This window comes from Carex rostrata, chromosome 1, assembly GCF_964058835.1.
Source record: "Carex rostrata chromosome 1, lpCarRost1.2, whole genome shotgun sequence".
Classification (NCBI taxonomy): domain Eukaryota; kingdom Viridiplantae; phylum Streptophyta; class Magnoliopsida; order Poales; family Cyperaceae; genus Carex; species Carex rostrata.
In genome coordinates, this window is record NC_135918.1 from 20,052,694 (window position 1) to 20,077,325 (window position 24,632).

General features: G+C 34.7%; 4 protein-coding genes across 8 annotated transcripts; 3 read left to right on the forward strand and 1 right to left on the reverse strand.

The window, feature by feature from the left end:
- Positions 1-4,552: 4,552 nt before the first annotated feature.
- On the forward strand, positions 4,553-5,571 carry LOC144545198 (putative CCR4-associated factor 1 homolog 9). The gene has a single exon (XM_078293817.1). The coding sequence runs from the start codon at positions 4,561-4,563 to the stop codon at positions 5,323-5,325; it is 765 nt and encodes a 254-aa protein (XP_078149943.1). The 5' UTR covers positions 4,553-4,560; the 3' UTR covers positions 5,326-5,571.
- A 145-nt stretch (positions 5,572-5,716) lies between these two features.
- Positions 5,717-11,083, reverse strand: LOC144574060 (ribonucleases P/MRP protein subunit POP1-like). Its single transcript, XM_078323935.1, has 12 exons — positions 10,766-11,083; positions 10,527-10,693; positions 10,080-10,180; positions 9,963-9,988; positions 9,743-9,862; positions 9,382-9,588; positions 8,867-8,985; positions 8,128-8,505; positions 7,736-7,844; positions 7,083-7,480; positions 6,591-6,776; positions 5,717-6,155 (listed from the first exon to the last, which is right to left on the reverse strand). The coding sequence occupies exons 1-12, from the start codon at positions 11,030-11,032 to the stop codon at positions 5,963-5,965; spliced, it is 2,271 nt and encodes a 756-aa protein (XP_078180061.1). The 5' UTR covers positions 11,033-11,083; the 3' UTR covers positions 5,717-5,962.
- A 3,147-nt stretch (positions 11,084-14,230) lies between these two features.
- Positions 14,231-23,580, forward strand: LOC144563228 (universal stress protein PHOS32-like). Of its 2 annotated transcripts, XM_078312676.1 has the most exons (5): positions 14,231-14,420; positions 16,080-16,189; positions 16,367-16,485; positions 16,769-16,871; positions 23,315-23,580. In XM_078312676.1, exons 1-4 carry the CDS (start codon positions 14,231-14,233, stop codon positions 16,854-16,856), a joined length of 507 nt encoding a protein of 168 aa, XP_078168802.1. In that variant the 3' UTR covers positions 16,857-16,871; positions 23,315-23,580. The 2 variants fall into 2 exon arrangements, with proteins under 2 accessions (XP_078168802.1, XP_078168794.1); XM_078312668.1 differs by lacking the exon at positions 23,315-23,580 and having other exon boundaries at positions 16,769-17,026.
- Positions 18,228-22,474, forward strand: LOC144563184 (uncharacterized). Of its 4 annotated transcripts, XM_078312615.1 has the most exons (8): positions 18,228-18,405; positions 18,790-18,857; positions 18,961-19,435; positions 19,561-19,695; positions 19,933-20,355; positions 20,961-21,089; positions 21,664-21,908; positions 22,242-22,474. In XM_078312615.1, the coding sequence occupies exons 1-8, from the start codon at positions 18,306-18,308 to the stop codon at positions 22,338-22,340; spliced, it is 1,674 nt and encodes a 557-aa protein (XP_078168741.1). In that variant the 5' UTR covers positions 18,228-18,305; the 3' UTR covers positions 22,341-22,474. The 4 variants fall into 4 exon arrangements, with proteins under 4 accessions (XP_078168741.1, XP_078168733.1, XP_078168726.1 ...); XM_078312607.1 differs by lacking the exon at positions 22,242-22,474 and having other exon boundaries at positions 19,942-20,355; positions 21,664-22,204; XM_078312600.1 differs by lacking the exon at positions 22,242-22,474 and having other exon boundaries at positions 21,664-22,201.
- Positions 23,581-24,632: the final 1,052 nt, after the last annotated feature.

The window sequence follows — 24,632 nt, forward strand, 5'->3', positions numbered from 1 at the left end:
AGGTTTTCATTTGTGACTTTGAGAGATTGGACCTGCTGGTACCATTCCGAGTTGCTGCTTCCTGATCCTGGTACAACTTTTGAGTTTCTGGTTCCTTATCGTGGTACCACTCCGAGATTGGAGCTGCTAACACTGCTGGTACCAGTCAGAGTTGGAGCTGCTCACACAACTGGTACCAAATCCAAGCTTGGACCCATTGGAGCTGCTGGTACACCCAGCGTGAGAACCCAGAAGTGAGATGTGGCAATATAATTGTAATTGATGGATTAGGATAATTATGCATCTGTTTTTTTGTGGCTCAATCCTGATGGCAAAATTCATATATGCATCTGTTGTTTTAGACTATTCACTACTTTTTAAGCAATTTGAACAATGTCAGCAACTATTGAGCGCATACTAATCTTTTTAAACAATTCGGATATTTTTGTTGTTGCTGATTACAAGCATGAGTTTTTGGAATTTTTGGACTGGTACAATAGAGATAATATTGCAATTCTGTGAATTTCAGAAACAGTAGGGTTTATTGTGTAAATTTGACAATATCCAAGACATGTTGGAGCTGCTAGTGATGTGAGGAACCCAAAAGTAAGATGTAATTGTGTGAACAAGTCTATTTAAATTGTATAATTCAACATAGATTAGGAATGTATACATAAAAAGTTTATTAACAAAACAGCAGGAAAACCACAACTCCAAACAACAAGTAGAGTTTTTCATAGCTAGAAAGTAACATTATACCAAAAAACACAGCTAACAACAAGCACAGGTTTTCTTTGCAACAATCTAACTTAAAAAGTAGAAGAACAAAATATAATAGCTAAAGACAAGAGCATCCAATCACCGATTTATCAAAACTAAAACAGTTTCCAAACTTGTCATACAATTTCAAGGATGATCGACAAACTTAGAGGATTACAATATTTCCTATGGTCTTTACAAGCGCACCCATAGTCACCACCACCGTTTCTTCAATCTCCTTTTTAAACCTTGTCTCCACAACCCTTATCTCCACTATCTCAAGATTTTCCCCATAATGCTTCTTGCACAACTTCATCCTCGGGTAGTGCTGGACAACAAAAGTTAGTAAGGTAATTGACAACAATATATACTAATAAAAGTCTAATGATAGTTTATAATAAGAAAATAGTATGACAGTAAGATAGTTGTCACAACACTACTGCATTTTGTTCAAACAAGCGATCAATCATTGGATTGCATCCTCAATATTTAAAGATGTATACATCTAAGTCCATTAATTGCTCAATTGCAAAAAAAAAAATTATATTAGTATCTCATTAGCAGTTATCAGATTTTGAACAAATCAGCTGCTGCAATACCATACTCGCATGTATGGTGAAATATTGTCTGACTCTTGAGTCTTAACTGATGATGTACTAAAATAAGTAAAAGGTTGGTGCCCAATATAATAAGTAAGCTCCGAGGACAAAATCAGAAAAAGAAAAGAAACAAACACGAGACTCGTACCGGAGAGATGCTACCTCATCAACTACACAATATTATGAACAGTACTGAAATACCAGCATCTTGACAACTACCCCTCCTTTCCCCAGCACAGAGAGAGAGAGAGAGAGAGAGAGAGTTACCTGACCAAAGTTCAAGACAAGCTTCTTTAAATTGGGTGAATGCTGGAGAAAGCAAACCACTAAATTCCAATCAGATCTCTCTAATACTCCTAGTTCCAAGCTCTTCAAGTTATTCAATATCAGACAGTTTGGAATATCTTTGTCGAGTAAGCACTACAAATAAGAAAAGAATGTCAAACAAGATGCAATACCACTTTCACACCTCTGCTGTGATGCACTGAAAAATAAGTATATCAAGGTCTGCTGTGACTAGAGATGATGCGTTCTTCAATGTAAATGATGTTGCAGGGAGAAAACATTTCTTAATAGTCAATTTCTATAACACATTGGAGTTAATCTCTTTAAACAGCAACTGACAATGTGTCAGGGCCAATTCTTCAAGGACAGGGCACCCCAATAAAAACATTTCTATCAAATCATCATCGATGGCGGTTCTACCAATCTCCAGTTTTTGAAGAGAAGGGAGGTTTATAGATTTAGGTTGGCTTTCTAATAAACTATATTCAACACTCAATGACATCTCCTTTACTGACCCGCAATTGAAAAGTTAATCAGGCAACTTGAAGATCAGGTTATTACCGATGTAAATATAGATTAACCGAGGCATGCAAGCAACTGCGTGACTAATGCATTCTTCAACATTACCATAATAGCTTCTAGTTAGATCAGACTGCCACGTCAGTTTGAATTTAACCAGGGGTGAGAAACCTCTACGGTTTAATACACCATCAATGAACCGCAGATAACTATTCTCGCAGTCAAAGTCCACAAAATTACGCCTGCCAAAGTCAAAGTCGAGAGTATCCGTGGAAGTCCAAAGATCTATCCATCTTTTGGATAATATGCACGTGTGCACTGCCTCTTCGGTTGTCAGCAAGGAGAGTATTTGTGTTAGAAGTGTGTCGGGCATATCACTTATTCTGTCGATGGCAAGATCTGTACCATCCATCTTTCACCCTTCAACAAGGCAGTTCGTCAAACACCTCACATGCACGATCTCTGTGTTGAAATGCAAGAAAAGAACAACCGAGCTTTAAGTTATCTCAAATGTAGAACAAGAAAAATGAACAATGATATATATACCTCAGCTGATACAATTCTAGAAAACATGCATGTACCAAACTAATATTGCCACCAAATCACCCACACAAAATTATAATCAGCACTGCATATGGATTTCTAAGACCTTGATTAAGTTTTTTCTTCAAATTCTCTTTCAAATTAGTGAAGAAATAGCTCAATTGCACACTTCACCTCTAGAAATGCCACAGTGGCCTTAATTTAGCAATTAGTCACCTTACAAGCCACCGTAGGCATATTAAGAGCAAAAAAGAAAGCTAACTAAAAGCATGTCATGAAGTTGTTATTAATAATTTCGGATTTACAAAGTACATATTCAGTAATTATTGCTTGAGCCCAGCTGGTGTAAATCAATCAAAATAAAATGATTACAGAACTGCACAATAGTATTGAGCAATGATAACTATGAATAATTAATTTAATTACTTGTATGAACCTGACAAATTAGGAACATAATAAATAAATTATTTTGTATGAGAAGAGAACAAAAGAAATAGCAAATTCAATTGAACCAACAAAAAGTAGTCTAAACTGTTCCAAATTCCTTTACTAAATGGGGCTTAATAGACAACTAATTTAACAGAAAATTGAAGAAAGAAAGATTACCAAATCCTAACAATCTAACTAAAAGAAACTTGGAACAGTACAAGCTACCAAAAGAAAAGGTAGTTGTCTACCGACCTTCAAAATAAAAAAAATACTGCTGGTATTGGTCCAAGCATAGAGGTCAGATCTCTACAACAAACATAATCATGGTTTATGAATGAAATTAACTAAACAGAACTAGCATAAAAAATGAAATGGTAAAATTGATAATAGACAAGTAAAAGCTCTTGAACTTTTTACATAAAAACCCTTGAACTTTTTGTTATTACATTTTGAAGGGCTTGTCCTCAAAACAAGTAAACAGAATTGATCATAGACAGTAGAACTGATGAATGGAAATTGAAATTGAGTAAATAGTTAGTACTCAAAATTTTGGTAATCTACTGGCTTGACCTCTAATTTTCAAAGTTTACCTGTCGCAAGCACGCAAGAGAGAGAGAGAGAGAGAGAGAGGGAGAGAGAGAGGAGAGAAGGTGGCGCCGAAAGGGAGGTGCGATATAGGGTTTAGGTGGCGACGGGAAGAAATCGCGTGAGAGAGAAAGAGCTGGGGTTTGTGGAGGGTTTATTCCACTGGACGGATCCAGTTACTGGGGTTTGGAATTTGGAGAGGGTTTACCCACTGGACGGGTCCAATTTTTTTATCTGATCGGATTGATCTGCACGACTTTTAAAGCATATTCAAGAGTATGGTATTGGTAGCCTATCTCTTGATCTTTTCAATTTGGTATTTAATTAATTGGACAGAACGAATGAATCAAAGATAATATAATATAATAGCAAGCTTTCTTTTTAAATCAAGCAATAAGAATGCTAGTCTTATTAATTAATTTGTACTCCTTTTTTTGGATAAATGTTCTTCTTCCTTTTTTTTTTTACAAATGAGGTAAAGATTTTAACAGAGCAGTTTTTACTTTTTAGTTCCATATCTACAGCACATGAACCATATACAACTTTGTTTTAGTTCTATAGTATGTGCACTTTGTGAAGCCAAAACTGCTATGTTAAAATCATTACCCAAATGTTGAGAGCAGATGAGGTATTATCTTATTTGATAATGTCGGGATCGGTTTAACGTAACTATCAATATATGTATTTTAAATTATTCTTGAAAAGTCTCAGTCTCTTTTTAAAATTCAAAATGCAACCTCCAAGTCGTCTCTTCTCAAAGTGCCAGGTCAAACAATCCTTATTAATTTCCTCGATCATCTACTTAATTAATTTGTTATATATATATATGAAGAAAGAATGAAATCATATCTAAGAATAATCCATGGGAACAGCAGTTGAGGTGAGGTCTGTATGGATGTGGAACCTTGAGGAGGAGGTCCACATAATTAGACATAAAGTGAGGAATGAGAAGTATTACTGGGGTGCGTTTGACACAGAATTTAGGCTCTCTCTCAACGGGGGAAATCCGGCAGAGATACACCCGCGATTCAGAACTCCTAACGACAGATATATCGCAATCAAGGAGAGCATAGATGAAGGCAATATCAGGCAGCTAGGTCTCACTCTAGTCTCAGCCATTGATTCTACTTGTGTCATCGTTTGGGAATTTAACTTTGCACCGTTACACTTCCCGGATGAGGTGGACCCCGCGATAATGGGGGACAACGATCTCATTAACACTTATTTCTTCTCACAGCTCCTTCGCTCCTCTGGTCTATTGGAGAACCCGATGATGACCTGGATTATGTTTCACGGCGCATATGATGTAGCATATCTCATCAAGTTAGCCAACTTTTGGAACCCTTTGCCAGATACTTTGGTGGGGTTTCAATCTCACATCAACCATTACCTAGGTAATAATCTATTTGATGTCAAATTCATGACCAAGTTCACAAATAATCTCCATGGAGGTCTGGAAGAAGTCGCGACGGCATTGCATGTTAATCGGGTTGTTGGGATGGCCCACCAAGCTGGATCTGACAGCCTTCTTACATGGCATGTATTTGGGAAGTTCAAGCAAGTTTATTTCCCGCATGATAGCGGCATAAGGTATGAAGGTGTTCTATATGGGATTCATGATATTTGAGTGTTGAGTGTGCTTGTATATATGGAAATGAGGAATAAAAAATAAATGGATTGTGATGGATTGTATGAAATGCTTCTCGTTTTTTTCAGTTCAGTGACTTGAGTTGTTTTCTGGAAACCGTCAACAAGTAATTAGCTAATTTAAGTATTTAACTTTGTTTGTTGTGCTCCTCATTGCTTATAGAATTTTCTAGTTGTTATTAGTACCTTTGTTTCATGAAAATTCTTAAATAGGATTTCAAAAAAACAAAAAGGGCCGTGTAAGGACATGAGAGACTGAAACCACCAAAATAAGCATCACATTGCATCTCAAGTTTTATCTATTTTTATATCAAAATAAAAATTGATTTTGTATCTCAAACATATCAATGAAAGTTGAACTAATATCACAAAATAGCCAATTAAACTACTAAACTTCCCATCCATTCGCTTCAAATCATATTAAATCAGAAAAGTTACAAAAGGGCAAGTTCCAAAATAGCTACATTAATTTAAGTTTCTATGTTTCTATCAAAATATTTCTTCCTCTTCTAAAGTTCCAAGTAGTTGCAGCCTGTGTGGCAAAACGTTTCAACTAATTGTGTGAAACATCTCTGCTGCTTGACTTCTATATCAGGTGCATCCATGCTATATGAAAATCACAGGAAGTGTAAATCTTCCTGTTGTTGTTCTAAGACAATTGTAGCAATCGCGCGTCGGTACGCCATAGATTTCATATTTCGAACAAGAACAAATACCTCTGGTTTTTTAGTTTCTGTCTGAAGATACTGTTGCCTCCTCAGAGCGGCCAGAATTCTGATGTCACAAAATGCCATTGCAACCCTATCATTACTGTCACAAAAGTACAAAAATTTCAAAGAAGAGAGGACTGTTAGATATAGTGTGGTGTGTACTGTGTACTATAAGTTTCGAGGTACAATTCTAGGTAAACTGCATATGAACAAGGCATGGAAGCAGACTTTTTCCTAGCCAAGCAACAATAAAAAGAACCATTCGGGCCTCATTTTTAGTTAAAAAAAAAATAACCGTCATTAACCCTAAAATCAGTTTATCGTGCACGCAAGCTCATTCAGCCTTAATGTCCTCAGGAATTCAACTACCCCTCAAGCCCAAAAATAAAAAAAAGAGGATAAACCCCCTCAGAAGAGAAAAGAAACAGTTGCAAGAAGAGTTATCAGAAAAAGTAATGGTGCCATATAGAACCAGTACAACACCTGACCTGACAAATTGAGCACAGACTTATTTAGAAAATATATATATATGTACCATGCATGAACAGCACCGGTGGTAACAAAACCAATAGGCCATCTAAAGGATTTGAGGTCGACAGGATCTTCTGGTACTTGTAAGGCCCACCTATCAGACTCTAATTGCATAAAGTATGTCCCCACTGCAGATTGCGTGAGTTGGAGTTGCCACTTCTCTTGGTATTCTTCTACCTCTTCCATCAATCTACATACCCCTCAATTTTTTTTATTAATGTATATCAAAAGATGTGTGTCAACCATGCCTAACTAATATTTTTACTGTGGTGATTATGACATGCATGTACAATGTAACAATTGTAAACCTGAAAGGTCACCCAAGTTCTCCCCAGTGCCTTTGCATTAGAACACCAGACTTTATACAGTTAAAGATTTAATGCAATTCATCAAATTCTTTAGGCAATTGCTTGGGATCACTGGGGCTTAGTACAAGCTAAGTTTGCTTAAGCTCCAAATAATAAAGGCAAGATACTTGGAAGAAAATATTTGTTACCTGGTATTATTCCATCCAGAAAGATCATCTGTACAAGGAGCACAAACTACCGCACCGTCTTCAAACAAACCCTCCTTGAAGGCACTAATCAAAACCCTAACAAGACATACAAATCCCTTTTCTCCAGTGTCCATCTTTTCAACACAATCCTTCAAAGCCTCAGTTGTTCTCGGTACATATACATCAAAATTTGGCGCTTTACAGTGTATTGTGTTTTTACATATATGGCGAGAAGAGGCAACCACACAATCCCAAGGAGGCGGCATGGGGGTCTTATGTGGCTGTCTATTGTGGGGTCTGAGCTGTGCTGATGCATCAAATAAGGCACCTTGGTCAGCCAACAAGGATTTGTAGGCTTTGCTATCAGGAAAATCGTATGGAAAGCAAGGTACCTTATTCTGCATTTAAAAAAAAAAAGATGGTACAATTGCTTATTTCTATTCAATAAATATAATATTCCTGCAGCTTAGGAAACAAATTGAGGCCACTATGGTTAAAATTAAAAACATGTGTGCCAATCATAGGTGTCACATTAGTGTAGCTCATGAAATCAGAAGAAATTGATAAATGGCATGGTATTAGACATTAATTTACAACCAGTAGCTATGTCAAAATTTGTTAACACTATATCTTAATGCTTTTGCTACAGATACCTTCCAAGCAACCCATCGTCTCTCTCTCAAGCCAATCGCATGGGCCCCACTAGACACCATAGAAAGCCAGAATGGTTTCACCCAGCTCAGCGGCAGTATGATTGACCACCTAATAAATGCAAAGTAGTTAACACAAAGGTAACACGTACCTGATTTTGGTTCAGGAATGAAGCACAAGTATGCAACAATACAATTTTCACCACCTCTTTTCTTTTCATCACATTAACTCGGGTTAAATGATGCTTAACGTGAGAATTTGTGTCAAGTACAGATTTATTGGCCACAAATATATAAAATGGTGATGATTATTGCACATGCAATAATTGCATTCCATATAACAATATTCCAAAGAAAAGAGAAATAAACATAAATTGGTACACATCACAAGATACCCCATGCTATGCTTTAGAAGAATGACAGTGCATGACTGGCTAGACCCATCCTTCTGTTGACCAGCTGGCACTTCCTGATTTGTTGGTTTGAGAAAGAGATTATTCAACCTTTTTTTATTCTTTTCTGTGCAAAGAATACTCTCCAGCACAGGAGGATCTATCTTACAGTGTGAATCCCAAAGCTCACTATTGTCATACAGACAAGTATCCACGGAATCTAAATTCACTGGAACTTCATGAAATTCCGAGTTTAAATCAGAGGAAAGTAACCTCGGATCTTTAACTCTTAGGGTTAAAATGGCACCACGTGAAAGTTTTTCAATTTGATCCATATTGAACTGCTTCTGAGCTTCAGATGTTATACAAGCTTTATCTGAGCTGCAAAAATGCAATAATTATTTTATTAGTTATGTTAGCACTATTTTCTTTCTTCTATTAGTCTTTTGGTGTCTATGTCATCCTTCGCCGTCTTTTGTGTAAGCTTAGTCGAGCATAGTAATTAATTTATATAAAGGCAACATTGCATGACCAATTGTTAGTCCAACTTGGTTTTAAATTGATTCTTGAGGTCTTAATACATGACTAACACTCGACAGAGGGAAAAATGTGCACATGAGACACCTACTAGTTTTGGTTCAAATGGTCACACGTATCATTACATAAAAGTATAAAACTCACATACAATACACACAAAAAAAGGCAAATCTTTAAGGTGCAAAGGAGAGAACAAAGGATTTACATAGTGACTGGGCACAAAATTTTGTTCATCAGTTGTGAAGCCTTAGCTCCCGTAATATCCAATCGGGCAATACGTCCTTCCTGTGATACACAGCTCACAGTGGCACCATTAGCATGCATCTGTGGTTACAGTGAAAACATATAATTAGTATTAAAACTAGTATTTCTTCAAAAACAATATTGTGAAAAATGACCAATTATATGCAGCCAGCTTCAGCGTAAACCAAGGGTTTAGGGTTTAAAATATTTTGTTTCAGCAATGATAAAGACAAGTATCATATAGGTACAAACTTCCCAGTATAGCACATATATTGGTTTAAACAAGATTAATTTCTTCTCCAGCGTGATCTTCTTCTTTGGTTTATTTTGTGCTTAATTGCACGACTTATGCCACCTGGTGTTAATTTAGGATAACTTGCGTGCTCAGTATGCCCGATTGAGGTTAAAGTGACATTATACAATTGGAGATACAAAGACCCTGATTGAATCGGTTCTGATACCGGCATATGAAGTTACCTGTTGCTTCTCACATGCAACTCTTAGAGCATTGTAGCCCTCATGAAATGCAGCTGCGTGAACCCATATCCACAACTTCCGTACTGACAAAATACCAGATTCATTTTTTGATGAGTTGTTGCATTCAACTATTTCAGATGTCATATGATGCCACATGTATTTCACTGGTGCGATCAATCGTGATGCAGATGAATCCATGTGATACAGCTGAAGAGTGAAAAATGTGCACATACCAATTAAATAGGCAAAAAAAAATTCTGTTTGGATAGAAACTTCTTTTTATCTTTTTAATGTCATGCTGACATAAGTGCAATAATATGATAATCATGATTAGATCTTTATACAAATAACAATTATTTACCATAGCATCTTGGTAACAAGCACCTTGTACGACTTTGTGAGACAACAGCACTGATGGCATTTCAGAGATTCCAGGAGGTGAGGGTATAAGAACCATTTTCAAGACCGACACTAGACAATCCTAAAAAACAAGAAAAATTAACATTAAATAACATAATGTGAGAAAATGTGGTGGACAAGTTGCTCAAAATATTTGTATGACCCACAAAACCCTAGAAGACACCTATTTTCTTTTGAAGGAAAGAGTCTACAGGGATATTCTCGAGTTTTGCAGGGATACATGGAAAATTTTCCCAAAATAAAAGGAGTTGATAAAAGGCAAAAAAAAAAAAGGATACTTGCTTGAGGGCCCTCTAGTTGTATAGGAAGGTAATAGCTTGCATCATGCACAAGTGTCCCATTTTGTAACAATTTCAATACAGCTCTTGAACCTCTCCCTCTACACATCCAGTATTCAATAATAAGTAAGAAAGTGTAAATCAAGTTTGTTATTATAATGGTCGGGTGCTAGTGAGACAGCACAAACCAGTTAGTAATGCATCTGTATGACTATGGGTTTTCCCTTGTTAATTTTGTTTGATTGCACATCTGAGAGCAATTGATGCTAAACTGGACTGAATAGTAAAAATATTAATAGTAGGATTTGTTGCACATAAATTGAAGGTCAATTTAAGGATACTTTTTATTAGGCTTAGGTCAAACTTGATGCAAGAACTCGCATGGTTGAAAATTGATGCAAGAAATAGTAAAAATTTAAAGTTGATAATTGGAACTGTTTTTGTAACCTGCCCTGGATACCAAGTGGAAGGTAAAACCCCCATCTCTTGACCATCTGAAAGCGCTTGGCATGCCACACATGTGTGCGCAGCCTCTTGGTGCCATCAGCCGTCGCAACAAATCCCAACTCAGGGTTACTAGTGAGTTCTCTCCTTCTCCTCTCCCTTCTACGTACCTAAAAAACGATTCCTTTTGTAAATGTCATGAAGTTATAGCAAGGTTTGGTTGTCTCGGTTGACTAACTAACCTTCTTTTCCTCTCTTGTTTTGTCGGGATCATCGTCAGAAACGTCTGATGGTGAGTCTCGTGAGGTGGAGGAACGGCGGCGCTTGGAACGACGGAGGTGGGAGGTGGTACGGCGGCGGAGGGAGCGGGGAATGCGGAAGCTAGCGGAGAGGCGACTGGAGACGAGAGAGTGGAGGGATTGGATCTCGGGTCGGCGCGCGTCGGCCAACCTCTGCACGTTTAGGGTTCTAGGAGGAGGAGGAGGAGGGTTTTGCGCTGTTGCCGCCATTTTTGCTTTTTTCTCATTTTGCTCTCTTCTTTTTTATTTCTGCTGAATGCAGAGGTAGGGAATTCGTATCCTCTGCATTAGATCAAATTCTGTGTTAAAATATGGACCGTTAGATTGAGTTCCACACTAATATTTAAAGGGCCCGTACGTTATAAGCATGGATCGGATTGGCTCGAATTCTGATCGTACGGTTGATAAGTTAAGTCAAACTGGTATGTTAATGCAGAGGATACTGATTCAGTAGCAGGAGCCGATACAAACCAAGTCAAGCGGTCAAATATGTGAATTTTTAAATTTATTTTAATACATTCATTTTTTTTATATTTTTACCGCTTAATTTGATACTAAAATAACTTAAAAATATAATTTTTTTTTTTGCATGTAAATGCATCACTCATAAAATAAATCAGTTTGAACTGTTTAAATTGATCGTTTGAAGTCTACTCAATCAATTTTAAAGTTAGTACCATATGACACCGATATTATACTAGACAAACTCCAAATTCAGACTCGGATCTATAACATCTAACTAAATACGAAGTTGATAAATTAATATGGATCCGATAAATTATGAGATGTACTTTTTAAAATTACTTGCAAATTTATTTACATCGGATTATTTGAGTACCAATTTCTATTGATAGCTATCCGATATATATTTATATTTAATTTTGTTTTATGAGCTGGGCTATTATGTTTTGAAAGGTCTATGTTTTAGTTTCTTTTTGTTTATATTTTCATTTATAAAATTTAAGTGGTCTATTCAAACCTTTCAATATAATTTTCATATTAAAATATGTTTGAATTTTCCAACACAATTATTATTTTCTATAAAAATAAATAAATCATTGTTTTCACAATATGAAGATATTAAAAGAGTGATTTTATATAACATTAATTTTAAAAAAAAGAGGGAATTTCATGTACAATCCTAAAAAACTTGAAAATTACGATTTTTCTTCTAAAATGCGTAATATAATAGTTATTCTTTTAAATTTAAAAATACTCACAAATATATCTATTTTATGTCTTTTAAAATTCATTTTGAATTTATGAAATGTCCATTTACACTCCAGTATGGCGTGTTTTTAGAAAAAAAATATCAATATTCTAAGCGGACAAATTTCAAGGAAATATAGGTCAATTCTCTACTTCTAAAACTTATACAGTGACATTTAGGTATATGTTTGTGTAAGCATCAGAAGTAGAGAAATTACTCTTATCATCGAAAACCGACCAATTAAATGACTAATATTCTTCCGAAACATACTACTAGTTTTTATTTTTGTAATGAGAGGTAAAATGAGTACTTCATAAATTTAAAATGAATTATAATAGAAAAGATATAAAATGAATAAATTTGTGAGTTTTTGAAGTTTGAAAGAATAAATATGATATTATAAATTTTAGATGCGTGGATACGTAATTTCAAAGATTTTGAGGGGTATACATGAAATCCCCCCTTAAAAAATTATAAAACAACAGTAAACAACTTGTTGACATTTTTTATTTTGTAAATATATCATTGATTGAATTAAGTGAAACAGTGTTGTAAAAAAAACATGTTGAATTCTTTATATTATATGTTTTTTTTTAGATTCAAATATATACGTCTGATCAGTGTTGTAAATAACTGTATGTGTTCGTCAGACGGACATGCTACCATCAAATGAATGATCGGAAATAATTGGTTATTATTAGAAATAATCAGCTGATTAGTCATAAAAGTCTGTGACAATTTGACCATCGCCAATAACTAATTGATCAATTAATCAGTCTAAACTAACGTTTTTACTACACTGCACCTGACAATTGAAATAATTTGAAACAAATCTTCGGGACTTTTGTGAAAATAAATACGAAGCCCCTGAAACCATACGTATTTATTGTCTCACTTATTTCTCTCTCGACACCATATGAAACGAGCGAATGTGTATTCAATTTGGCATGTACATACAAGTACAATTATAACGAAATTAAGAGGACGTTTCAAATATCTTTATTTATTTTTTTGTGTCTCTGTCATACTTTTATTTTTAAAATATTAATAAATTAATATTTAAATTATTAACGTCAAAATAAAACCGTTAGATATGATGTATGTTTTTTTCTCTATACGTACTCATAAAAAAAATATCACATTTTGGTTTTTTTTTTTATGTGAATCAATTATTTGAGAAATCAACGTCTAGAAATTATTCATATTAGTATGTTTTTTACAAGCTCCTAATGACAACCAAAACAAAGTTAAAATGTTATAAATTATTACACGTGCATAGATAAAATGATGTAGATATTATCTAACAGTTTTATTTGAATTTTTAGTGTTTTAAATTTTTATTTATTAATATTTTTAAAAATGGAGAGGAGATACAAAAAAAATGGAGGTATTTATAAACACATTATTAATTTTAGATAGATTTTTTTTTAAAAGTAGCGAGCTTAATCTGTGATTCAGGTTGAAGTAGAATATTATTGAGATGACAGGTGGGGACCAGCTCCGGAAAGCAACACAGCTGGCAAACCATTCTTATTATTATCCTTATTAGTTGTTTTAATTAATTAATTTATTAATTAGTCAAGGTCAGATTCAACAAATGAAATAATTCGTTATTCCTCCAGCAAAAGTGGCCCAAACCAAAGAGAAAGATATACTCAGAGTCGAGTCAGACCTCTGAAGTAACTCAAAACCTTGAGTTTATATATGGACCGTTCGATCAGAATCCGGTCCGAGGTGGAATGCACCAAACCAGATCTGACGGTCTATATCTAAACTCAAATTTTGATTTACTTTAGTGACATGAATTCGTCACAGTCCACCGCTTTATCTGTCGCTCTCTGTGCGGTGCCAAAAGAGAATCAAAGTGAAACGCTATCCTCTGCGGAGGTTTTACCTGCGGTGCTGTGCGGTGGTTTTGATCTGGTCCGTTCGTTTCGGATCGGACGGGCTGGATTACGGGTTCACCAAATTTTGAGTTTTTTTAAAATTCGGGTGGTTTTGATCTGGTCCGTCCGATCCGAAACAAACGGACCAGATCAAAACCACCGCGTAAAACCTCCGCAGAGATACGCTCTCAATAAAAGTCTTTCCTTCTTTCTTCCTTGCTTTATCGCTTCTCTAGTTCTCTCCGTGTCATTTAATAGGTTCGGTTCCTCTCTACAATCCAAGGAGAAGCGAAAGATCGAGTAGAAATTGAGATGGAAGGAGAAGTGATAGCAAGGAGAGTCGGTGTGGCGATGGATTTCTCGCCGTGCAGCAGGAAGGCGCTTCAGTGGGCCGCCGACAATGTGGCCAGGACTGGGGACTACCTCATCGTCGTCACCGCTTTCAAACCCACCAGCTACGATCAAGGCAGCGAGATCATGCTCTGGGAATCCTCTGGTTCTCGTACGATTATTTACCCCTCTCTCTCTCTCTGCCTACACAATCAGATCGTACTGGATCGGATCGTTTTTTTTTTTTTTTTTTTAACTAGGTTGAGGTCTGGTTTGGTTGTGAGCTTGTAATTAAGACAAAGAACGGAGGTCTAAGTAGAGTTAGTGACCTTTACAAATAATTAAGCTAATAATCTACCACAAGTCTGCTTACTACATAGTTTAATTTTAGATTAATTAATTTAGGAAAATTTCTGGTGTGCCCATGTAAACTTTTAAAATAGCCAATATCCCCATGAAAACATCATAATATCTCATATCCCCATTAAAACATAATATATTTTCTTCCATCCCCTTTTATTCATTTACTAATCTTTAATTATTTAAAAAAATAGATTGACAAAATACACCCTCATCTCTCTCAAATAGCATGTGTCATTCCAATAATTTCAAAGTTCTGATTTTGCTAAAGAACTTTTATTCATTTAGAATTTTCTTTAATTATTTTAAAAATTAGATTGACAAAATACACCCTCATCTCTCACAAATAGCATGTGTCATTCTAATAATTTCAAAGTTCTGATTTTGCTAAAGAACTTTTATTCCGTACAGTAAAAATAGATTAGATGTAATACAACATTGCAAGGACGCATTCTTTTATCTCCTAAACAAACCATAATGATTTTCAAATAAGATAAAGGAATATAATTTCTTCTTTTTTGTTTTGTCGTGAAATAGCAAGAATTCCCGGTAGAAAACAAAGGAGATGTGCATTGTGAGTTGTGATACCAGATCCCCGTTCCTTCTATTCCTATTCTTATTGTTCTCCTCCTGTGATCTAGGCTTGATTAATACTGGTTCGATCAATACTCACCACACAAACATTTTAGTGCTATTTCATATTTATCTCAGAAAATGTATTTTGACGAAAACCAGAAAACTGGGCACGTTTTCTATTGACTTGAGCAGGTTTTCTTTTGAATTGAATCAATCTCCTTTTTCATGGTACATCGTTTTGGGCAATTGAATCTGATTTAGGCGTCGAATTGGAGATTTGTTCATGATTTTATTTTATCGTCCGGAATTGAAGTTCTTGAGCAAAATCAGAGGTTATTAGAATGGCACATGTTATTTGAGAGAGATGAGGGTATATTTGTCAATCTAATTTGTAAGATAACTAAATAAAAGTTTAAATTAATAAAAGGGATAGAAGAAAATATATTAAGTTTCTACGGGGATATAGGATATTATGAAGTTTTCATGGGATATTGTAAAAGTTTAGATGGGTACACTAGAAATTTTCTCATTAATTTACTTCCCCTTGAGAAAGGGGAGGTAGCACAATTGGCTAGGAAAATGTCCTAGAGTTGTTATACCCAAAGGTCGAGAGTTCGATTTCCCCTCACGAACCTTGGTAGCTACTACCAAGTTTTCAAAAAAAAAATTACTTCCCCTTGTCTCTGTTGACTATCACTACCAGCCAATTATTACTGACAATACAAGGCTAATTTATTCAAGGATGGTTAATATCCAATAAGTATATATGTTTCAATTATGACCCACTACCATATATCTCTTTAGATCACTTATATTGACAACATAAAAACACCTATATAAGTATTTCATGAACCTGCAAAACTTACACTATTTAGGCTTTCTGTAAATTTTACAGCATATATTCCACTGACGGAGATCTCAGAGCCAGTTACTCTAAAGAAGTACGGGGTCAAAATTGATGCTGAAACAATAGATATGCTTAACACAATTGCCCGTCAGAAAGAGGTAAAATATACATTTCCACCTGATCTAGTGTTTATTCAGAAATTATTCTTTCTAAATCCCTGGCATTTGGTTACCTTTTGATTTAGAACTGGCATTGATGCTGTTAGTTACTGAAATCATACAAAAATACCCATTAATTCTTGTCAATTAAACTAATGCTACTATGAAATGTTTCAGGTGGTAGTTTCGATGAAAGTATTATACGGAGATCCTCGTGAAAAGATATGTGAGGCAGTTGACAGTATTCCACTCAGCTGTATTGTTATTGGAAACAGAGGCCTTGGCAAGCTCCAGAGGTTCTTGCTTTTTTCCAAAATAATTCATTGATTTATCATTTAGCATGCTAGTGTTAGATAAAGTGCAATATGAGAAATAAATATCAATTAAAATGAATCAAATAAAGAGTAAAGAAAATAGTATAACTATATGACCCAAATTTTCATTGATTTTATTCCCATTATGTAATAGTCTGATACCGGCATGCTGTACTGGCACTAGTGAGTTGAACAAAATTGAAATAGAACCAGGCCCGGGAATAAAATGATTTTGTATAGTAACAAGGTATTTGTTGATTTGCAGGGTATTCATGGGGAGTGTTAGTGAATATGTGGTGAATAATGCATCATGCCCCGTTACTGTTGTTAAGATGGCCGAACATGAGGGTTAAATGGTCATTTCACATGTATGTATGTACATAATAATACGGGGCTGCGCCTGCCTTGCCCCAACTACTATTACCAGTTTGTTTGTGCTAGTGGGATGTTCTATTTAAAGCGAGTGTTATATAATTGATATTGAGGTTTAAAATTTGGATGTTCAATTCGTAATTCTTGATCATATTTTTGTTATCATATATAACTTATTTGTTGATTTGATTAAATTGAAAATTTCCTTTTCATCTGTAACCCAGAAAAGTTAAAGCGCTAATAATTCTTATTTGGGTAAAAACAAAAAAGGTAAATTTTGAAAACATATGAACTGGAGATGTATTGTTTGTATGAAACCTAATCACAAATGTGGTTTTGTTGAGGTTGATCGGAAGTCAGTAATTAATATATTGTGGATGTGTGTGATGCATTTGAGGCTACATACATGAGTGGGGAGAATTGTACCTAGTTGGATCGGATATGGGATCAGATAGTGGTAAAACAACAACAAATGAATATGGATCGAATATTAGATAGGTATGTACGGAGAAGGATCAAATATTAGATATTTGTAGATATATACATAAATATTTTCATGATATATATTAAACCATATGGTATATATCTATTATTCGAATAGAAATAATTAAAATTCAAAACTATATTCATATCTGCACATATATTTGGATATTAGATATTTATATCTAATTTTATTCGGATAGGAACGAATAATATCCAATCCGTTTGCATCCCTTTGTTAACACGAGTTAACGTGCATTCTTTTAACAATAACAAAAATAGACGGATCCCCATCCATCCACAAAAGCTTCTCTCAAATGTATTTCCATGTTTCTTTTATGATTTTTAGTTTTTCCTTACAGAATTCAATATTTTTATTTATTATCAACTCTTATAGATGTTTTGTATATATCCCTCGATCATGCAGCAAAAGTAATCGTGTTTGCTACAGTTTTATTATTTGGTCCCGTGTAATAATTTGACAATATATTGGTGTGCCTAATTAAATTTTACATGTTTATTTATGTATTTGGAACAAATTGTTTGAATAAATTAAATTGGTTATCTGTCTAGTGTCTGATACTCTGATGAAGTACCTATTTCTTAAAAGTTTCGTGCAAAATTATTTGTTTTTATTTTATTTTTAAAATACGGTAAGGTAACATGTCGATTACACAACTAATCTAAAGTGGCACAAGTTTTCTATCTATCATGCATAATGTATTATTGTATTATATCTCACAAGTTTATTAATTGTGAATTAACTTCTATATTAAATTATATATAGTTACATTTAAATAATACGGAACAATAACATATTTTGATCACATGTAATATTATTTACAAAAAAGAAACTCAGCGGAGAGCAATCCTCATCTCTCTTTCTCCTCCCTTCTCCGTTTCCCTAAACCCTAGTACTAAAGACCGTTCAAATTGCTCAATTCCTTCAAATGGCTACTTCAGATTCGTTTCTAATCTATATCAGATCGTCGGGTGACTTCAATTTCGCGGTGGTCGCCTCCTCCGATGACGACATTGCTTCACTAAAGAGTATGATCTTATTAACGAAAAATACTAGATGGAGCAATTTCTTACACCCTTTTGTTAAATCAAATAATTACATGCAACTAATGCTCTGCTAATTTTAATAAAGGGTCAAATGAGCATTTTGTAAATATAAAATAAGTTTTAATATAAAAGACAATGAAATTGGTAAATTTGTGAGTTTTTGAACTTTAGAAAGGAGAAATATGTAATTTCAAAGTTTAGAAAGGGTAATACGTAGTTTTGAAGTTTTTGAGGGGTATACGTGAAATTTCCCTTTTTATTATATCAAATAATTTAGTTCAAATGTACTTCAAAATAGTTACATACAACTAATGCTCTGCTCCCCCTTTGTTTATTTCCTTTTCAAATTGTTGTATTCTTGATCAGAGGAGGCAGAGGCACAGCATCTAGCTCTATTCCCGCATAATGGAAGGATTGTTTCACAGGCTATCAAGGTATTTTAATTAATTTCAATAATGTGGATTTAGATTGTTAATTTTAAAAAAAAAAGTTAATACAAAAATTACATGAAGACTATCATATTCATATTCATTGCAGATATGGGATGAAGGAATTGTATACAATCTCTCAGATAATATCCCTGTGCGTTGTTTGTTTGATGTTGATGGGGTTAATAAGAGGAAACACTTATTGTACATGGATGCCGTGCCAGTGCCACTGACTGTCCCTCTCGATGAGGTCCCACCTACAGGTAGAGATAGAGATTGCTCACTCAATCAAAATCAAGGGGGTAATACTAATACCAACTGTGCATCAGACACACTGAAGAGGAAGGATCCAGTTGTGGAAGAGATGACTACAGTAGTTACTGATTTAGGAGAAGGTAACAACTCATCAAAGGAAAAAAAATCCAAGGAGGTGGACCTGAATTCCAATGCCAGTGTGGAGGAATTGGAACCGGAATCAGAATCTCGAAAGACAGGAGGAGACAGAATGCAAGAGAGAAGTGCAATCGCTGTTCCGGAGAATGAGACCGAGACTGCTGGTATTCATGTAGTGACATGGAATCCAGGTAATTGCTTATAAGATAAACCATGCATTCTGCTAGTTTGGTACCTCTCTCTTCTCGTGTTTAATTTCTTTTATTCTGTGAAATATCCTGATATGAAATAAATGTCAAAACACAACACAACACAGAGGCTGCCTCTGCTGACGTGGTAGTTATGGATGCAACAGTACCTGGAGGAAATGCAAATGGATCTAATTATAACAAGAAAGGAAACAACATGGCTTGGGTGAAAGAAGCAAGAAAGGAGTCCACAACAAATGCAGGTTAGCTAAATTAAGACAACTAAGTGATTTTATTTTTTTATATCTAATTATATAATTTACCACAGGCTAATTAATATGCAAATATGTCTGTCTGAATTGTAACAAGTACTTGAATAATACTCACTCCTAAATAAAGGAGAGATCCATTTTATACTCATGATAACATTTGGTAGTATCTATATATGTGTATTTTTATAATTACTGTAGTGGACTAACCATAAATTAAACTTGATGAAGATGTTTCAGGTGAAACATCTTCACTTGCACCAAGCGACAGTGATCTCAGGGATAAAGGCACTGTCACTCCAGACAATCAAATTACAGATAATAATCCATTATCATATTCCCCACCCGATGCTGACATTGCCATGGAGGTCGGTCTAGGCAAAACCAAACGAGCATCACAACCAATTTCCAAGACTACTGATAAAGAGAAAATGAACATGAACAAGTCACAAAATAACAGCATATCAGCAACTGACTCCATAGCTGCATCTCCATCTGATAAAAAGAAAAGGCACACAAGAGAAAAAGTATTCCTGTCTTTACCTCCAATTATAGAGAGAGAGAATGAAAATGAAATTAGTAGGGAAGATTCATCAAAAAAAAAGAAGAGAAAGAAGCAAGATGCAACCCAACAATTGGACCTATGTCAGAACGGTACGCATGGGGCCAACTTTTTTTCTTTAGATACAGCTGTAGTTGGAGTGTTGCCTTGGGAGGAAGAACAAAAATTTGATGGGAGGGATAAACATTTCTAATGTGAGGCTCTCAAGATAGGAATGAGAGAAAAAAAAAATTCTATACTGTATTATGGATCAATATCTCCCTTTTTAATGTCCAAACAATCGATCTGAACCGTTTAACTTGTAGATCAAATTTTACATGTAGATCAAATTTTTCATGTTTAAAAAAAAATCACTAATCTTTTAGATAGATAGAAAATCACGTGTTCTAAAAATTCTAGACCATTCAAAAGTAGTGATTTTCTACCTGTCATAAAAATATAGTAAAAAGCTTCTGAAAAATTTAAAATTTAGTTTGTTTTCATATGGAGGTCATGTTGAATGGTTTAGATCGACTATTTGGACTTTGGAAACAAAAAATATTGATCCATAGTACGGACCAATTTGTGCTATGCATAGTAAGTACCTTTATTTAGTACTGTGTTTGAGCTTTAACTTGTACTGTCGCTACCTATGTAAGTACCTTTATTACTATGTTGTTTTATTGCCGAACTAATCATACAAGCTAATCAATTTCAGGTGATCCATCTAATGGAAGAGATAGAGATTGCTCACTCAATCAAAATCAAGGGGGCAATGCCAACAGTACATCAGAAGCACTAAAGAGGAAGTCTCTGGGAGACAACACAAACTTTCACATTTTGCTTGGTAATAAAGAAACAGGAGAAGTTCAACTAAACACTTAAATAGAATCCACTGTAGTGATATGATGTCTCTTGACCAGTAAAAACTATAAAAAGAAGACGACCAGTGCACAATTCATATGCCTACGGGGTCTTGTACTAAAAAAGGAGTAAAAGTTTTATAGTCTGATTGGCTAATAGTAAATTATTTACTAGATTGTTAGAAAGACAAACTTTTGTCATTTTGCATGGGACCTTGGCCTTAGTGATACATTGTCTAAGGATAAAGCAAACAAGAAATGAAGAAAAGCTCTGTCAAATGTTAGTAGTGCTAGTGTTTGGGAAAAACCCAAAAAGCTGGTTGCGTTTTTTCTGTGAAAAATGATGCCATGGGTTGATTTTTATTTTTCTTAAATGTTATAGAAAAGAAGTCAGTTATTTGAGATATGAACTTAATTGAAGCGAGCAAGTTTAGAAATTGCCAGGTTTCTTAGTGGTTTCATGATGGTTGTTACGTCATTCAGCTAGCTAAGTGCCTCTGGTGTTTTCTTTATATATATATATATATATTAATCCTGAGATGAAATGTCATCACACAGATGCTGCCTCTGCTGACATGGAAGTTCTGGATGCAGTGCCTAGAGTAAATGAAATTACCACACTGGCTTTGAAATCTGGAGCGGTTCAAAAGGGATCCTCTGTGGCTGCAAAGGGTGGGCCATCTCCTGCAGCGTCAACTTCTCCAATTACAGAAGACGAGATTCGTAAGGTTCTTCTCTCCAGTGCAAATATCACCTTGAAAGAGTTAATTCACCAATTCATGTCCCGCCTCAGGAACAGAGATGTATTACTCCTCTCTCTCTCTCTCTCTCTCTCTCTCTCTCTCTATTTCCCACTTTTATTAATGTGCTCAGTGTCTCAGCCAATATCAATAAATAGATTTTTTAATACAAGCATCTTGACATGTCATTATAAAGTAAACAAAAATCTTAATAAGGACACTTGATAGAATTGACCAGAAATAGGGTTTATAGTACCAACTAAAATAATGAACTTGAATCCTTATTGATCTATATAATGATTTATGGTGTCAATTTAGTCAATGATTTCATTTGATCATTGTTATGTGCTATGCGATTACTCTGAGTAATTTTTTTTTTCCTTTGGTGCTTTGCAGGGCGAGAAGGCTTTTATAGAAATATTTAGGAGGATATGTAAAATTCAAAAGATTAATCTCTCTAGACTTGATGAAAGTTATGTCGTTTTAAATATGTAGTTGTATAAGTGTTAGTCTCATTACCTTTTGTTAATTGCAGAAGAAAAAGAGCTTGTTTCTTTTATGTCATCAGTTGTAATTCATAATTTTGTGGGAACAACTAAATGTAAAGAAGGTTGGATGGAAGAAATTAAAATGTTATCATGAAACTACGAGTAGTGACTCCACACCACAGCAAAGCTTTCAAACAGCAATTTATTTCTTTGCTTCCACAATCCCCAACAGATTGATGCAAAAATGACATTCCAAATAATACTCCAAAAACAAATCAACAGTCCTTGAATCAAAATGTCCTTTGGCCACGCAACTTGTGCTTCAGCGAGCATATCATTCTTCAGATAAACATCAATGACAGTATTTGGGATCCTCATGTATGTAATACCTAAGGATGCCGCTTTCCATATCACTCTCCCAATTCTTGAAACATCTTTTAATTGCATCTATGTCATCTAACTTGCTCAGAGCATCAAGTACAATTATATATGACTCATTTGTGATTTTGTGGGGTCGATCGGTTGAGGTTCATTTAATAAATGAAATGTTTCACGTGGTAGTTTCCATTAAAGTATATATTATGCGGAGATCCTCGTGAAAAGATATGTGCGTCAGTTGACAATATTCCCCTCAGCTGTCTTGTTATCGGAAACAGAGGCCTTGGCAAGCTCAAGAGGTTCTTGCTTTTTTCCAAAAATAATACATTGATTTATCACTTAGCATGCTAGTGTTAGATAAAGTGCAATCTGAGAAATAAATATCAATTAAAATGAATCAAATAAAGAGTAAAGAAAATAATATAACTATATGACCCAAATTTGCATTGATTTTATTCCCATTATGTAATAGTGTGAGTCTGGCATGCTGTACCGGTACAGGTACTGGTACTGGTACTGGTGAGTTAAAAAAAATTGAAAAAAAACCGAGGGTTAGAAAGAAAATGATTTTGTATAGTAACAAGGTATTTTGTTGATTTGCAGGGTATTCATGGGGAGTGTTAGTGAATATGTGGTGAATAACGCATCATGCCCCGTTACTGTTGTTAAAATGGCCGAACATGAGGGTTAAATGGTCATTTCACATGTATGTATGTATACCTTTTGTATGTACATAATAATACGGGGCGGCCTAGCTAGCCCCGACTACTATTATCACTGTTTGTTTGTGTGAGTTGAGATGTTCTATTTAAAGTAAGTGTTATGTAATCCATATTGAAGTTTAAAGTTTGGATGTGCAATTCGTAATTCTTGATCATATTTTTGTTATCATCTATATCTTATTTGTTGCTTCAATTAATTGAAAAGGAAGGGAGATTTTTCTTCAAAATTGGCGGTATTTAAGTTGCTAGAAAATGTTTTTTCTTTTCTGGCGCCTTTCGAGCAAAATTTAACCCTGAAAAGTTAAACCACTAGGATCGACTAACTATTCTTCAGTCAATTTTCCTCATTCATCCCCCAATCAATAACTACTTGTGGGGACCATTAACTAACTGAACTTCATTAATTACTTGGGAACTACCTAATATTTAATAGATTTTATAACTGACGCGTGCAAATATGGATACCTATCCGCACAAGTGTTAATATATAATATATCAAGTATTCATACCTAAGATACCAAGTATTTCAAAAAAAAAATGGACACATCACACACACATCTTTTACACGTTTTTAGAGTTGGGTTTTTTTTCTCCGTTCAATTTCATCAATATTTATGACGATATGTGAGAAAATTTGTAAATCTAAAACCATGGACGTCTTCTACGTAATTTTCTCTTTCAAATGAGATCCATGATGACATACTTTCGGGTTGTCCGTCGTGCAAGTATTCATAAATCGTCATGCAAATATTCATCGTTGTCATGTAAGTATTCATATCTTATTAACCAAGTATTCATACCTCGTAATGCATTACCTGTGGGGACCGCTAATTAAGTGGGGGATCACTAACTATTTAGCTAACCACCTAATATTTGATAGATTTTACAACTGTCACGTGTAAATATGGATGCATATGTATGCAGGTGTTAATATATAATATATCAAATATGAATACTTGCGCGGCGGACAACTCAAAAGTACTTCATCATTGATCTCATTTGAAAGAAAAATTACATAGAAAATGTCTGTGACTTTAGATTCGCAAAAAAATTCACAGATTGTCAGAAATATGGGCGACATTGAAGTAAGAAAAAAAAAACTATAAAATGTGTAAAAAATGAGTATGTAATAAGAAATATTATTTAAAGAAATACTTGATATCTTACATATGAATACTTACTATATTAGATGTTAATAC